Source organism: Drosophila ananassae, chromosome 2L (assembly GCF_017639315.1).
Source record: "Drosophila ananassae strain 14024-0371.13 chromosome 2L, ASM1763931v2, whole genome shotgun sequence".
NCBI classification, from domain to species: Eukaryota; Metazoa; Arthropoda; class Insecta; order Diptera; family Drosophilidae; genus Drosophila; species Drosophila ananassae.
The window spans coordinates 13,882,358-13,897,980 of NC_057927.1; the positions used below are offsets into that span (position 1 = coordinate 13,882,358).

A 15,623-nucleotide genomic window follows, 5' to 3' on the forward strand; every position below is an offset into this window, starting at 1 on the left:
GCCACACGGATTTCCCGCACACACATACACACACCGGAAAATAGGGAGGACGGAAGGAGGCGGTTTTGGGCCAGCAGGTTGGCCAATACACATAGACGGGCTTACGCATGCCGCAATAATCCATGGCATAAACATTGGCAAATCCGTTTGCGTTTTGTACAAACATGGCTAAAACGTATTGGCAACAAAATTGGGCAAGAGCCGAAGCACAATGAGCCGAGTCAACAGAAAGAGTCGGACGATTATTTTGGCACGTGGATGCGTTTGTTAGCATTAAGTCATAAAAACGTGCCACCTTCCGAGGCGAGAGTGAGACCGGAGCAGAGATAAATCCTGTGGCCAAAAAGGGGTTCACTGGGCTAAAGGGAGTCCTCTGGGTGGAGTGGGCTGCCTGGGCATTAACGGCGAAAACGATTTTCCAGTGCACAGAGTCGAGTATCTTCCATGGGATTCCACAGTGGCAGTCGTAAGCAGAAGGAGCTTCTCTAGCTGGTATTGTCAGCCTGTTTATCGTTTCGAGTTGAAAAGTCTCCAGCATTCCATGGTCATCCACTGGGGAAAAAAAATGAATTTTGCAAGAAAAAATATGCAGAAAATTAAAAAAAAAAATGTTATTCAATTTTGATGTAAATTTATGGAGAATCTATCTACAAATCGTTTAATGTGTTCCCCTCATGAATCCGATGTGTATCGCCGAAGATATAGCCTTCGCTGCGGCAAATTGTGCCCCCATGCATTTTTGGAGGTTTTTAAAGAGGATCCTCCAGAAAATTTCATTAAATAGCCCCAAAAAATTTTATTCTTAGATTTTGATGCAGATTTATGGAGAATCTATCCACAAATCGTTTAAGGTACTCCGCTCATGGATCGGATGAGTATTGCCGAAGATATTGCCTTGGCTGGAGGCCAAATAGTGCCCCAATCCATTGTTGCTGGTTTTTGAAGAGGGTTAATGAAATTTAATGAAATTGCTCAAAAAAATTTCGTTCTTAGATTTTGTTGCAAATTTATAGAGAATCTATCTACAAATCGTTTAAGGTATTCCGCTCATTAATCGGACGAGTATTGCCGAAGATATTGCCTTCGCTAGGGGCCAAATAGTGGCCACCTGCATTTTTATAGGTTTCTGAAGGGGGTCCTCCAGAAAATGTTATGAAATTGCTCAAAAAAATTTCGTTCTTAGATTTTGATGCAGATTTATGGAAAATCTATCTACAAATCGTTTGAGGTACTCCGTTCACGAATCGGATGAGTAGTGGCGAAGATATAGCCTTCGCTGTGGGCCAAATAGTGCCCCAATCCATTTTTGCTGGTTTTTGAAGAGGGTCCTCCAGAAAATTTTATGAAATTGCTCAAAAAAATTTCGTTCTTAGATTTTGTTGCAGATTTATGGAGAATCTATCTAAAAATCGTTTAAGGTACTCCGTACCGATTTAGTACCGAAGATATAGCCTTCGATGTGAACCAATCTGTGCTCCAATGCATTTTTGATTGTAAAGGGGGTCCTACACAAAATTTCATAAAATACCTCAACAAAATGTTGTTCTTAGATTTTGATGCAGATTTATGGAGAATCTATTTCCGAAGATATACCCTTCGCTGTGGGCCAAATAGTCCACAAAAAATAAAAAAAAATTATTTGCAAAAGAGGCCTACAAGACCGAATTTTTCTCTGTGTAGAAAACAAGGAACGATGCAGGAAAATGGCAGGACTAGAGCAGAGCGCATAAAGGATCAGCAGTGCAAAAGAAGCAAAGTGGGGTAGCAGCTACACAATAGCAACGCTTTGGGCCAATTGTTGGGGCAAACTGACAATGCTTGCCATTCCACCTGCATTGCCCCCTCAAAGGAGCCGCCCATGTAGCCCCCTTCCACTAACTCTTGCCTGCTCGTGCGACTGCCATGCTGGTTAAGCTTGCCCCCTACAGCCCGCTTATGCCGTCCCAAAAGAGATGCTCCTGCTTTGGGGCCTTTGTTTTGCTTTGAAAACTCTCAGCAATTTTGTGGTTGCCTTTGTCTTGCGAGGCAAGTTGGCCAATTCATTGACAGCTCCTAATGCAATCTCACCTTGTGCGCTTAAGCACATTACAAAGTTATCCACGCAGGGGTAGTGGGGGCGACGGGTGACGGGTGACGGGGGCTATGTCTGTTTTGTGGGCCAATTATCGGCTAAATTTAATCGAGATATCCGATAAACCAATTTCCATTGCCCCGCAGCTCGGGCGCCAGCCAGCTCAAGACATTTTCCACTCGATTGGTGGGCTGTCAAAAACAATATGGAGATTGAGCGGGATTACTCCGATACCATTAGCCATGCCGTTACACCTTTGTCCCCCTATTGTTCTCAATTTTTTCCCCCAAAAAGTTAAGCAAACACTCGCATATCCTTGAAGCATACGCCATCTGCTTTGTTTACTTTTTGGGAATATCTCGATAAATACGAGTAGTAGATAAAGGTATCGGTATCGGAAAGGTATATACGTATATGTGTATGTGTATTTATGCAAATGCGGAAGTGAATCATAAATCATGAAAATGGCTCAAGGCAGAAGGCAGAATGGGTGTCCTTGTAGCTGGGGTTAGTGAGTAATAATCCTGCCAAAAGTTTGGCTTAATTCATTTGTAATTTCTGTGTTGTGGTTTGGTCGGTCGGTTGGATGGTTGGTTGGTTGGGCGAAGGATTGGAATGGGATTATCTGATTGCGCCTGATTCGCTTAATCCCTTGCTAACTACTCTTGCAACTTTCGGGTGCATCCGGTGCGTAGTTTCCATGCAATTGGCCGGAGTAATTTCACTTGCCTGGCTTTTCGCATACTTTCCCTTCTCATTCCCAAGTCCTTCTTATCCTCAACACCATTTCCGACACTCTTGTCTCTCTCTCGAACTACTAGGAAAAACACATACACTTACACAATAACACACACGCATCCGATTAGCAATTTCCATGCACTTGAGAGATTTCATTAGCCGCTTTCCTTGTTCGTGTTTTTATTGTTGTTGCTGGCACTTTTCTCCCTTTGATTTTTCCCATTTCCCCCACGCTCCCCCCACTATGAGACTATGAAATTTTCTCAGCATTTCTTTCTTCTGCTATGCCCCAGCTTCCTATCGCACTTGAGCACTTTCCATGCACTTAAACAATTTCCCTCCTTGGTTTTCTTCCATTTTACAAATGTTATTCTTTGTTGTTGCTATTGCCGCTGTCAAAAATGTTGATGAAAATTTTATAAATTTATTTTCCCATTTTCTGCCAGTTTCCTGTTTATGTTTCTGTTCCTCTTTCTCTTGTTGTTGCACTTCATTCGTTTGTACGTTTCTAAGCCATTAACTTCGGCACTGGCAAGGAAAACCCAGGCAGCCAGTCAACTTGCACATATCGTAAAATATTTAACGCTTCTAAAAGTCCTGCACTGAAGGATGAATTGTACGATTTACTATATACTACATAACTACCCACTTACCTAGTACCTTCTACCATCTACCATCTACCTATATACGTTCCGCAGGTTCCCTTTGTGCGTAAGTCATTTTCATCCGCTTAACAGCTGGGCAACCATTTGTCTAAGTCTTCCCATCGGGCTGCCAGTATTTCATATTGAATTTTTCACTCATCTACACAGCAAGAAAATTTTAATAAAAAATATTATAAAATATTAAACGAGTTTAATAAATAATGCTTCAGACCCTCATTATGATTACCCTCCTTATAACCCCATAGGCAATCACTATGTTGTGTTGATTATATAATTATATTATTCAGTTGCAGAAGACGTTAATTAAAAAACTAGTCCCTAACATAACTTATACAAAATATATGTATTTTTTAACCCCCAACCCTCCTTTTTAAACCTACACTTTTGTGTAATTATGCCCTGCCATCATATATTTTTTAAAATCTTCTAGCTACAAACAGTTGTTTCAGGTGCAGCTTGGAGGCATGCCGTTGCAGGTGGGATCTAAAAATATATCGATGTATGAATATTGTGACCTTTCCCCAATAAATTCTCGTGGCAACGCATCGAAATTGGACGTGATTTTCGTTTCACGCACGCATGCCGCACCTAAACAGGGGAGTTAGTTTCATTCCGAGGGGGATGGCTCAAAAAAGGAGGCGTTTCGGGCCGGAGGGCGTGTCGGGTTGGAGGATTGGTTTCGGTCGTCCCCTGGCCCCCGCACGTCCTGACACCTCCTCCTCCTCCTCCTCCAGCCATCCAGTTTCTGGCCGTGCTGTTTTCTATGTCATGGCACGTATTTTGGATTTCTGCTACATTTGAACTTAATATTTTTCCTCTCGCTCTTTAGGGCAGGACACCATAAGTGTGTGTGTGTGTGTGTTAGCTGGAAATTTGCTCGCTTTTTTGGCAACATCTCTGTTTTAGCCTGGGGAATTTCTTTGGCGTGTTAATGCCTTTTGGCTATCAATTGGCCATTATGTGCCGGGGGTCTGGGGGTCTGGGGGCAGAAGGTCTACGCTCCTGCTCCGGCTCCTGTCCTGGCCTGTCTTCTGATGCTGGTCCTTCTTCCGCTACATAACCATTACCAGTTTGTAATTCCGTTGTGATTTGGGATTAGGTCCTTGGCCAGAAAGCAGGGAGCAGGACGCAAGACGCCGGATTGGACTGGACCAGTGGAGCAAGCACATGAACACGCCATAAAAATATCTTAGCAAAAGGCAATTGAATAAATTGTGACCTTTACATTGATTCCAGTGCCGCATCATCCTTGGCTGCATTCCCCTGCTGACCTTCTCGGTCCGAATAGTCTCTCAAGTAAATAAAAGCTGAAAAACCCATTTATTTTCTTTGACTTTTTCACCCTTTTTCCAGCGTTCAACGTTCACCGTTCTGGATCCCCCTGGCCCCGGCACGTAAGCTGTCGTACATATTTATAAGTCCATTCAGCTTGTATCTATATCTGCAGCTCACCATGCGTATCCGGATGTATGTATAGCTGCTTCTTTATTTGCGTGGGTTGGTGGCTCTATATTTTTACGTTTTTGCTATTTTTTTTGCTATTTTTAAATCGAAATATAAATACGTGTTGGTTTAGCCACTCTGGTAGTTGCCAGTTGATGGTCTGCGGCCCTGGACGCTCTAGTTTTTGTTGACCCCAGACACACACCACACACATATCAGTGGCATAAAAACGAACATGGGACAGCCAGGACACCCAGGACGCACAGGACTCGTGCTGAGCCAACCACAAGTCGGTCTATTAATACGCGCAAATAAGCCGCTTAATTAGTCTTTCATTTTCGGGGGCACTTTGGTATTGCCACTGGGTATGGGTCATGGGTGAACGTTCATCTGTGTGCGTGTATGTGTGGTGCCTGCCACCGAATGTGGCCAGAAGCTGTCGGATTTGCGGGCCAACATGGCGTATGCATAATGAAGATGATCGAATCGAATCTACAACGCGAACGAGAACCCAAATCGGACGTTAATTAAATGTTGCCATAATAGGATAAAAACTTTCGCCCCACTGCCACCCACTGCCCGCCTTTTTTGTGGGTCGTTAAGCTGCCACAGTCCACCCCCAGACTGAGTCCAGAGGCAGATACCACCCAACCGTGAATATAATAGAGACATTTAAAGGCATTGCTTTATTTTTTAACCATAACCATATTTTCATTTATTATGGAGAAACATTGTTCGTTTAGTTTTGCTTAAACAGAAAAACATATTTTGACTCTGCTTAGGTTAGCTGTATCTTTTTGGTTTTAGTTTAATAATTTCTGTAATTTCATTTACTATTTTCTTCTCGTTATTCTTCAGTTCAGAACCCTGTCGAGCTCTTACTGCTTAAAAGTCTTATCAAGACCGCTTAAAACCGAGCTCTAAATGTACAATTATCAAGTATGAATATTTTACACAGTAACTAGATGATGGACTACGTAGAACAATTTTGCGGCTGACAACCAGATAAAAACTTACCCCTATACACTGAATAACCATCCATATATATCTATAAATATAATTATGTAGCTCCCGCCGTCCCATCCTGTCGTGCTGGGGTCTATGGGATGATGACGATGTCCACTTCGATACAAACTAAATAAATAAACAGTTGAAGGCCTAATATATGTGTTTAGATTTATATACAATCGGACATTTCTGCTTCTGTTAACCCGAAATGAGTCAGTAAACCATACATTGTGGCTTTTGGCCTGAAAATGGTGATTATATCCCCGTGGAAAATGAAATGAATTCCATACCGAATCAATTCGAATACAATGACAACAAAACTAAGTGGGGAAGGCAGCTGCTGACAGGGTCAGGACGATCCCTGCAACTCCTGCGGATGAATAGTGCTGGCCTGGACTCTTTCTGTTGACTGATTTTCATTTTTTTTTCATTTTTCATTTTTGCTGTTTTCGTTTTGCGGATCGTGACTAAAAGTTTGCTTTTAATACTGCCTCTTATATAATACTCTTTAAAGGACACACCGTATATGTACACTAGTTCGTAAGACGCTCTCCGTTTCAGTGGCCGCTTCTCTTCTCGCCTGCCCACGCGACTCCCTTTTGGCATTAAATGCATCCTGGAGGCGGGGGTGGAGCGGAACAGCCCCAACTAGGCCGGAACTGTCGCTCGGCGTTTATCTTCAGCGTTCAGCGTTGGTGGCACCCACTGTTGCATCAGCTCCAGCCCCAGACGTGCAGCAGGCCCCCGGCCGTGTTCCAGTTTCGGTCCAGGCAGCGCCGCACAGAGCTCCATCTCCGACTCCAGCTCCAGTTCCAGTCGCAGTTCCAGCCGCAGCTCCAGTCCAAGCGGTCCCCGTTCCAATTAAAATTCCAGGCAACAGCCGCCACCGTCAGGGCAATCTGCAACGCGGTGGCACTGGCGAAAGGCACGGACGTGGCAGGCAGGAGGCATCGGGGGCAGCTGGCGCTGCTGTTGCCGTGCTGCATGGCGGCCGGATGCTCACCGTTGATGACGTGCACCACCACCGAGGCGGAGTCTGCAACGAGGGAGAGGAAGGTGGCAGAAGGGAAATGAGTATGGCGCTGCAAGTGCCGCAGGTCGCAAAAAGCAAAAGCACATTAATTGCCTCAGGGCGCACTGAGAAAAATTGAGAAAACTAAAAAATTGTTCACAAGAGGTCAAAGAAAACTAAAGTTTGAACTTTAAACTTCAATACAAACTTTAACTAAAACTTTAGTTTGAAAAAATAAATAAATTCTAACAAAGTTTCAAATTAAATTATAATTAAATAATAACGTTATTTTTGCTGAAAGAACTTTTTTAATGAAATTATAATTAATTAACAAAAGGGCGTCTGTGAAAATCCTTTTCATTGAAAATTAAGGTAAGCAAGGATGAGTATCCATAGTGTTTATTACAAAAAATCACAAAATCAACCATTTATTAAAATAATAAATTTCATAACACCCTAAAAGCAATGAAAATCAATAAGCTTTAATGAGCTCTTGAGTCCTCAGGACTCATTAAGCAAGCAGAATCCTTTTCGTTGTGACAACATAATTTCCGGTTCACCCAGTTATTTATAGAAAGTATCAATATACTGTTGTGTCTCGAATGAAAACTTTGTCTTATGAATAATTACACATGTTGTCAATTTTCTCCTCCTGGAGATTGTTTGAAAAGTATCTTAGACTTTGATATGTCTATCTATTTTTGGCATCGGATCCAATAAAACTTTTTACTTCGTATCCGGTGAGCCGTAGAATTACGGGAGTTTTCGAATTAATGGTCGATTGTGGGCGTAGCTTACCTGAGCTGCTGGGGGAACAGGTGTAGTTGCCTGAGTCCGACGGCGTCGCCTTGGCGATGAGCAGCTTGCTGGTGCGAGTGGAGCGCTCCGTGATGACGTTGATGCCACCGCGCTGCGAGTAATTCATTACCCGCTTGCCCTTGTACCAGTAGATGAACGACGGGGGCACCGGCGACTGCACCGCCAGGCAGGTGAGATTGATGTCGCTGCCGCTCTTGATGAAGAGCTCCGCGTTGCCCAGGATCTTGGCCCGGGACACTGCCGTCGAAAGGATTAGGAAGCCACAAGGACGGGCAATTAATTAGCACTCCGCCTTAATGCTTAAGCTTAGGACCAGGATACTCACCCACGACGTTGAGGCGAAAGCCCTGGCTGATCTTTGGCTCGGTGGACACCTGACACTCGTAGGTGCCCGAGTCCCTCGGCTGGGGGGACGAGATGCGGAGGGTCCACTCGTCGGATCCCTCGGAGTGCAGGGACTGGAAGCGCTGGTCGTTCGTGTAGGTGAGTATGCCCACTGTAAGGATGTGCAGGTCCCTCTTCCGGATCCAGGACACCTGCAGGAGAAGTGGGTTTAAAGGCATTAAATGATTTCGGAGCTAAAAGCTTTCAATTCGTTTTCTGTTGAATTCAACATGAAAGGACCTTCCCTGGAAATTGTTTAAAAGTATTTCAGTTTGCACCCTTGTAATTATATTAGGGTCCTTCTATTTTGGCATGCAGCTGTCAAAATGAAAGATTATTCCGTGCTTTAAAGGGGAGTTTCGAAGCAGTTGAACTTTGTGCATTTTCGTGTTCGTGCCATTCACTCAAACAGCTTCTGGGAAATATGTTATATGCAAACATTAATTTGCATATGATGCAGGTCAAACCTGATGTGGCACGACACACAGGCTATAATTGAGTGGATTTCACTTAAGAACTAAAAATAAATTCCGCACATCTGCCCCAACCCCCAGGCCCTTTGCTGACAATAAAGAAACAAAGTTTAATTCCGTAAAGAGCCTTAGGGGAATTGTGCATTTCACAAAAAACAATAGTTTCCCATATTCCGTCAGGAAATGTGGGAAACTTTTGGCACGTGTCATGTTTGCAATTTTATTTCTTCCATTTTATAGATTTTTTAAATCTCTCCAAGGATATACGCATTACGTATTTACCCAAAAGTTTAAGTCTAAGTGAGCAAATAAAATCTTTTTACTTTGTATTCTGTATTCCGCATTCAGTATTCAGTGGAACAAACTCTATTGCTAATCCCCAAAATAATAACAAAAATTCTTCGTTATATGTTCTCATAATTAGCCGGATTTTTGTCGAGAAACAAAGGCGTGTTCTTGGCCGGGCTTAAAAGGATTTTTGCTCCGTGCTCCTCCAGCCTTTTTGTGCTACCACCTGAAGGATGCTTTCATTGCCGTTGCCGTTGCCGTTTCCAGCAAATTGAGCAACTTTAAATGGTTTTTGGCCAAAGTTTTCTCATTTCTCATTCGCGGGGCAGTGGGGAAACTATGTAGAAATTCATTAATTGCCTGTTTCGGCTTTGTCTGGACTCTAATTTATGGCTGCAATTGGGTTACTTAGTGCGGCTCTACACAGAGTAGTTCTACTCGTTCGACAGGATGGCAGGAAAAATAGTTGCCACAGGAGGCGTCCCCTGTCGGGGTAAAATGAAACACTCGCTTTGTGCTCGACGGGCTTAATTTGGTCGTTTGTTTGGGTTCAATTAATTATGGATTAGTGCCGACCAGTCGGGCACTCGCAAAGAAACCCATTGATTTATATTTAAATTAATATTCATTCATTAACCAGCCGTTCACTAATTTTCAGCATTCAATTAAAATTATTGCATTTCTCCAATTCAAATTGGATCAAGGAAAAACATTATTTGATTGCTCCATCCAGTGTAAACACAAAAACACAATCTACAAATTAGCACATTTTCATCTGTATTAATGCTTTTTTTCATATACTGCTTATAAAGTAAGTTGCATTCAATGATTGGCAGAAACAAAAACAAATAAAGTCCCATAGATTCGTTTTCATTCGAATTAATACATAATTACATCAATTCACGAGTGAGCTTTAAACGTAATCTTTATTCACTAAAAACGGTTTTTTGTTTGAGGTTTTTAATAAGTATGGCTCTATTAGGCAGTAAATCTAAAAAAAAAATTTAGAGCAGCCATTAATTATAAAGAAAAATATTTGGATACAGAAAAACATGTTGATTGATTTATGGATAAAATTTTATTAATGATTACTTGAAACTACAAAAAAAGGGCAACTGATTAAATTTTAATTAGGCCTTTAAGTGGCGATTTATGATACTTAAAATTTCTAATAAATTAAGCTTTTTCAAGTATTCAAGTCTATTATTATTTTTATTTTGCATAACAATTTCGGTTACCCGAAGAAAATGGCGGAATTATGCATTCATTTTATAAATGAATAATATTGCAATTTTAGTGGGAAGCACTTAAATCCTTTTGGAAGCCAAGCTTCCCATTAAGCCAACCACTCAAAACCACACAAGCCACCACCGACCGCACCACTGAACTAGTTCACTTCACTTGAACCCGTTCTCGTCCTCGTTCTCGTCATGAAAGGCGATTAAGTTTTCTTTTGGCCGCCTCGCCAGCTCCTTTGTGGCAGCCACAAAATGCAAAAAATTCCATTTAGAAGCAAATTTTCATGTCGTGCATATATTGCGACAATCAATTAGCACACGAACGGGGGGAGTGTGGGGTGGTTGTGGGCGAGTGAGTGACTGGAAAACTAAAATGAATCCCGAATTGGGGAATCCATGAGCGTGCAACATAGAGTCCTGCGGCCAACGAGCATGCAAAGTGCTGGGAGACACCGCCAATTAGCTGCATATAACGGGAGACAATGCCTGGAATGGTGGATTAGGGCCACAGTTCAGCTCAGCTTAGCTCCTCGCCTTCTCGCCGAGCGTTAATTACTCAATTCAGTTGGCTTGCTGAAAGTCCTGTCGCCCGAACGAGCCTTCCCGGTCTCTCGGATATTCGGGCCAAGAAGGGAGATGGGTCGAAGGGCTAGGAGCCAGGGGCAGGACACGGACAACGTAAAATTTATTACACCGCATAATTGCACAGCCACAGAGCGTTTTCTGGCGGCGGGACAAAGGGTCGGGTTGGAATGCGAGTGGGGCTGGGACTAGGGGATCGGGAATGAAACCGGGCGAGGGTCCTGTGCCCGTGTCCTGTGCCCTGTGTGTGTTGTTGCATTGCTAACAAATCGCCCGGAGCGGAAGCGAAGCCGTGTTACAAATGTGCAAACCAGAGCAGGCTCAGGCGCAAAGGACAACGGCGGGGGAGCTTTGGGGAGGAAAGTATGGGAGGACGCAATCCAACCACCAACTTTATGGCGTAATCTTTTAAAAGTAATCTACAAATCTGCCACACGACCGCCGCAGGTCGTTTGTTTTTTTTTTTAGCCTTATGCCTTATGCGAATATAATGTTGCCCCCTGGCATATTAATTGCTCTGCCCCTGTACCCCGGGGCGATCTCCCTAGCCTCGGGGGCTCTTTGAGGTTACGACCCCACTTACCGCTCGATCGCCCAGATTCCGGACCCGGCAGTGCAGCAGGGCCGCCTGGCCCACGGTGGCTGTGACCTCGCGGCGGGAGGAGTTGTCGAAGTACGGCTGCGAGTAGGGGGTCTCCCAGTAATGCGGCGGCACCTCGCCGCTGACCAGGCCGCAATCTGTGAACAAACAGAGAATGCAATTGCTTTAATGCCCGCCAATCAGCACTGAGAAAAAATGTTCGTTATTGTAATACTACTATTATGAATATGAGTCTATAAAAAGAAGTTCTTAAAAAACTCACATATTAATAGACTTATTTCTAATTAAAATATAATACTTTTTTTTCCAGTGTAGCAAGGAGAAGAGCTAGCAACACTCACCAAGGAGCAGGAGCAGCCCAAGCGGCACCAGGCAAATCGCTTTCAGAGCTCTCGGGCAGGCCGCTGTCCACATGTTTTATGGTCTCGGAACTCGGACTCGGAGCAACTGCTGATGTGTTCGTATCCTGTGGCTCCACGCCGCTCCGGGTCGTCTGCGGGTCGTATCGTTGTGTTTGCTCCGTTCACGGTTTAAGGTTTAATAATCTGCAAAGGAGGAAATATTATTACGGGCGCTTTTTTATGGGGCCAGAGGCGAAGGACGCGCCTGGAAATGAGCTTGGGGTATGGAAGGGAAGTAATTTGCCCGGGAAATGATGGTAGCCACAGATCCGGGATATGAGTAAGAGGATAATTCAAGGATTCATGAAGGGAGGCTAAGTCCAGCCACTCCCAGGCTGGGAAATTGCCTGGCCATCACAGCAATTGTTTAATATTATTCGCTTCATTGCTCTAAGGTGGCTAAAAGAATTCAATAATAGCAATAAACTTTTAAAACTCGAAAATAAAGCGCATTAAATCATATTTATGGATCTCCAGCTACCCAGACCTGATGCTAAACTTCTGTGCAGTATCTAGAACCCAGATTCTAGAGCAATAAATTTAATGCCTCAATAAATTAAGTCTAGATTTCGAATGAGAATTGGTACACTTCGAAATGGGGTTTAGTTTTGATAATTTGCATTCAACGTCTGGCATCAAAGAAATTGTTTTCCCCAAATTAGGCACTTGGATAATTCAATAAAACTGCCAATTGAAATGAGCAGCAAATTAGGCTGTTTATCGGGAAAATTAGAGAATTTGTCGCCTTTCTAATTGAATTAATATTGTATGTGTGAGCGTAATGGTAATATTATAAAATTTAATTAGCTTTATAACTAGGTCAACAGCGGTCATATGTTGGAGGATTTTTAGCCAAGTGTATTCTCCAGTTGCCAAGAATAAATAATATAATATTATATGTTGGAATGTATAATACGATTTGGGAACTCATCCAGATTCTCATCATTAAACGTAATAATTTATTGATTTATTGAGACTTTGCGGGCATATTTATGAGTCTCTCATTGCTCTGCAATTCCAGTTAACTGAACAAGGACCTTTCGGGGAATTGTCTGAATGACGACTTAATGAGGTTAATACCGAATTAGGCCCCAACTTTCAGTTTCGACTTGGGGTTGCCAGGCAACAGAATGAGTCGGTAATGCCATTGCGGAATTGCCGCAGAAAGTGCATTTGCAGGAAAAGCAAAAAAAAGTGGAGAGATGGAAAAGGATAAGGGTGGGAGGGAGGCCCTGACAGGATCTCTCCAGCATATTCCGCAGCAATGTGGCCAAGGCAATTACGGTTGACTACAAAGAACTGAGAACCGAGAGGGGGGATGAGAAAAACTCGGCAAAAGTCGAAAAACTTCGTGAAGGATGAAATTAAAAAGTTTCGCAAAACTGTGCTCCTGGCTAAACGACCTTGTCAACTATATAGTTTTATCTGGATAAACTCGATATTGCTGTATTTCTTGTTCCCTATTCTCTGCTTCTGGCCCCTGGCCCCCGCTGTGTCCTTGGCCACTCCTTTGGAAAATTTGTCAGTCTGCTGGCAGAGTTGAGCCACTGTTTCGGTGTCCCTCTCATTATTTATGGCTCCAACTCAGTAATCAGTCAGCTCGTGGAAAGCTAGAAACAAGGAGCGAGAAGGAGGAGAGTCCTGGAGGGACTAGAACGGTCTTTCATAATCCCGGTCATTACTCAAAAATATACATTTGTTGTCAGTCCAATTAGCTGCGTGACTCCAAGGGTCAAAACTGCCCGATAACACCCCTCCGTCCACCATTTGTTTTGGTCATTTTTGGCCTTTCGTTTCGTCCTTTCGGACGAAGCCGACGCGTCGGCTTCTTGGTTGCCAGGCTCTTAGGCAAGGTTGGAGGTTGGAGGTTGTCGGTTGGCGGGCTTCATTTTTTTCGCGGCTATTACTGCGGAATTATCGCCTGGCCATGTCCTCTATTCCGGTCAGAGTCCTTTCCGCGTTCCCTTTTTCGCTCTCCATGGAAATCAAACAAATGTTTTTTTTTATCCGGCCAGCGAACAACATTATTCTGTTGTTCTTTTTCTAACTTTTCAGACCTGTCAAACGGAAAGGAGGGACAAAGGCCATGGCAACGGGTGGGGGGTGGGGGTGTAGGTGGTAAAAGGACAGTGTAAGGAGTGGGTGGGCCGGGATGGTGTCGGAACCGCAGTCTGTCCTTTGCCCATTTATTGTTTGTTTTTCTACGCTCTAGCCCTGGTGGCGCATTAAATTAAATTCCTTCACTTACGGGTCTCGTCGTTGACTTCCAAATGACACAAGCCTCCTGCCATCGTCCTTCCCTCCTTCGCCCCACAGATATCCTTGCTCTCGGCACCCGCTGCGCTTACTTGCTCCTATGCTTGTTAGCGAGAATAAATCCTTGAGGTTGCCTTTTTAGGCTACACGTCCTGACTTTGACATTCGATTGCGCAATGCGCCGTAATTAGGCGGTTGGGCTCGCATTGCTTGCTCATTCAACAGTTCAATGGAATTCAGTCAGCCTTTCAGTCAGTCAGTCAGGCAGTCAGGCAGTCCGTCCGCCAGGACATTCGACAATGGCTAAAGGCCACACACAATTCCACAATCCACCAATCAATCCAGTTGACAATGTCTCGGGCTTGGCTTCCTTTGTGCAAGCCGTTCCTAGGTTTATTTTGGTTTCGGTCTGGCTTTTGTATGCTTCTGTGTTCACGCGGGTTAATAACGCGGATTTCGAAAATATTTCCGTTTAACGGACACGGATGCGGACACGGACACGGGCACGGACACAGAGACGGATGAGGACACACGGACACGTCACGCACACGATGACAGCAGGGCCACAGACGATGAGGACGAGGGCTTTGTGTTATTATATTCGCCGATGTGTGTGTCAGGCTGTTGCCACATTAGGTGGCAGCCAGAGGCAGCCCTATAGGTACACACATACACACACACACACTGTTCACTGGAGCACACACACAGTCACAGAAAATACACGCGCAGTCAGTCTCATTTTGTGTATCCTGTCTCGGATGAGGAACGTGACCAACGATGGCTCCGTGGGATTTAGTTATTAAACGGCTTGTGGCGCGTCTTCACTTCTCGGGACTGCCACTACCACTTCTCCACTTCCACTTCACTGTTCGTCTGTTTTCATTTTTAAATGTGGCACAATGCGAGACGAGTACGACGGCACGACGTGTAGTGGCACTTTCCCTGCTCTAGTGTCTAGTGTTATATCCGGCGGCGGGGCAGCGTTAACGGGCATCCTTGCGGCAGGACTCGCTGGCTGGAACTGATTCCATGTCTGTCGTGCCGAAACTAAAGGACCTACAGCCTCGACTCCGAATCGGAGGACTCCGAAAAAGTCCTTAGGCGCAGGCCTGTGAAAGTTCTCTCTCGCCAGAGAGCGGCACAAGTGACAAAGAGAGAGAGAGAGAGAGAGAGCGGGATTGCGAGAGAGTCTGGCTTACATGAAAGCCAGAGAATATCAAATATTAATTTGGCTTCCATTTGTTGCCTCCTGCTTTGCATTCCTAATGACCAATTTTATTTCGAAAGCAAGGGTTTTGGCCTTAGTCTCTCAGCTAACCGCAAGTCGGATCGCCTTCCGCTCTCCCATACACGCTTTCTCTCTCCCCCACGGGCTTGCTGTCCTTCTCTCTCCACTATCTGGGTTATTAGCACAACCTGCCTCAACGAGGAGACAGGAGCCGAGGAAACGGAATCGAAGTCGGAATCAGAAACCGAATCCGAATCCGAACCCGAAACTGAAACTGAATCAGAATCAAAACCCGAATACCAAAGCGAACCGAAATCGTGGCGAGACGAACCTAATATGCTCCATAGTCACGTACAAATGAATATTCGTAGTAGAGACGCCTTCGTTTTGGCATATTAATATAGTCTACATTTCGG

The 15,623-nt window shown here is 44.2% G+C and overlaps 1 protein-coding gene across 1 annotated transcript; it reads right to left on the bottom strand.

The window, feature by feature from the left end:
• Positions 1 to 5,605: 5,605 nt before the first annotated feature.
• Positions 5,606 to 14,997, bottom strand: LOC6499434 (limbic system-associated membrane protein). Its single transcript, XM_032456291.2, has 6 exons — positions 13,972 to 14,997; positions 11,664 to 11,867; positions 11,305 to 11,459; positions 8,082 to 8,292; positions 7,736 to 7,993; positions 5,606 to 6,961 (listed from the first exon to the last, which is right to left on the bottom strand). The coding sequence occupies exons 2-6, from the start codon at positions 11,734 to 11,736 to the stop codon at positions 6,639 to 6,641; spliced, it is 1,020 nt and encodes a 339-aa protein (XP_032312182.1). The 5' UTR covers positions 11,737 to 11,867; positions 13,972 to 14,997; the 3' UTR covers positions 5,606 to 6,638.
• Positions 14,998 to 15,623: the final 626 nt, after the last annotated feature.

Bases quoted from the DNA above. Each gene is read 5' to 3' on its own strand.
- LOC6499434 (XM_032456291.2), bottom strand. From the start codon at position 11,736: ATGTGGACAGCGGCCTGCCCGAGAGCTCTGAAAGCGATTTGCCTGGTG. The intron at 8,293-11,304 runs GTAAGTGGGGTC...CTTCTCCTGCAG, and splicing joins GGAATCTGGGCGATCGAGCG to GTGTCCTGGATCCGGAAGAG. The intron at 6,962-7,735 runs GTAAGCTACGCC...CCCTCGTTGCAG, and splicing joins CTGTTCCCCCAGCAGCTCAG to ACTCCGCCTCGGTGGTGGTG.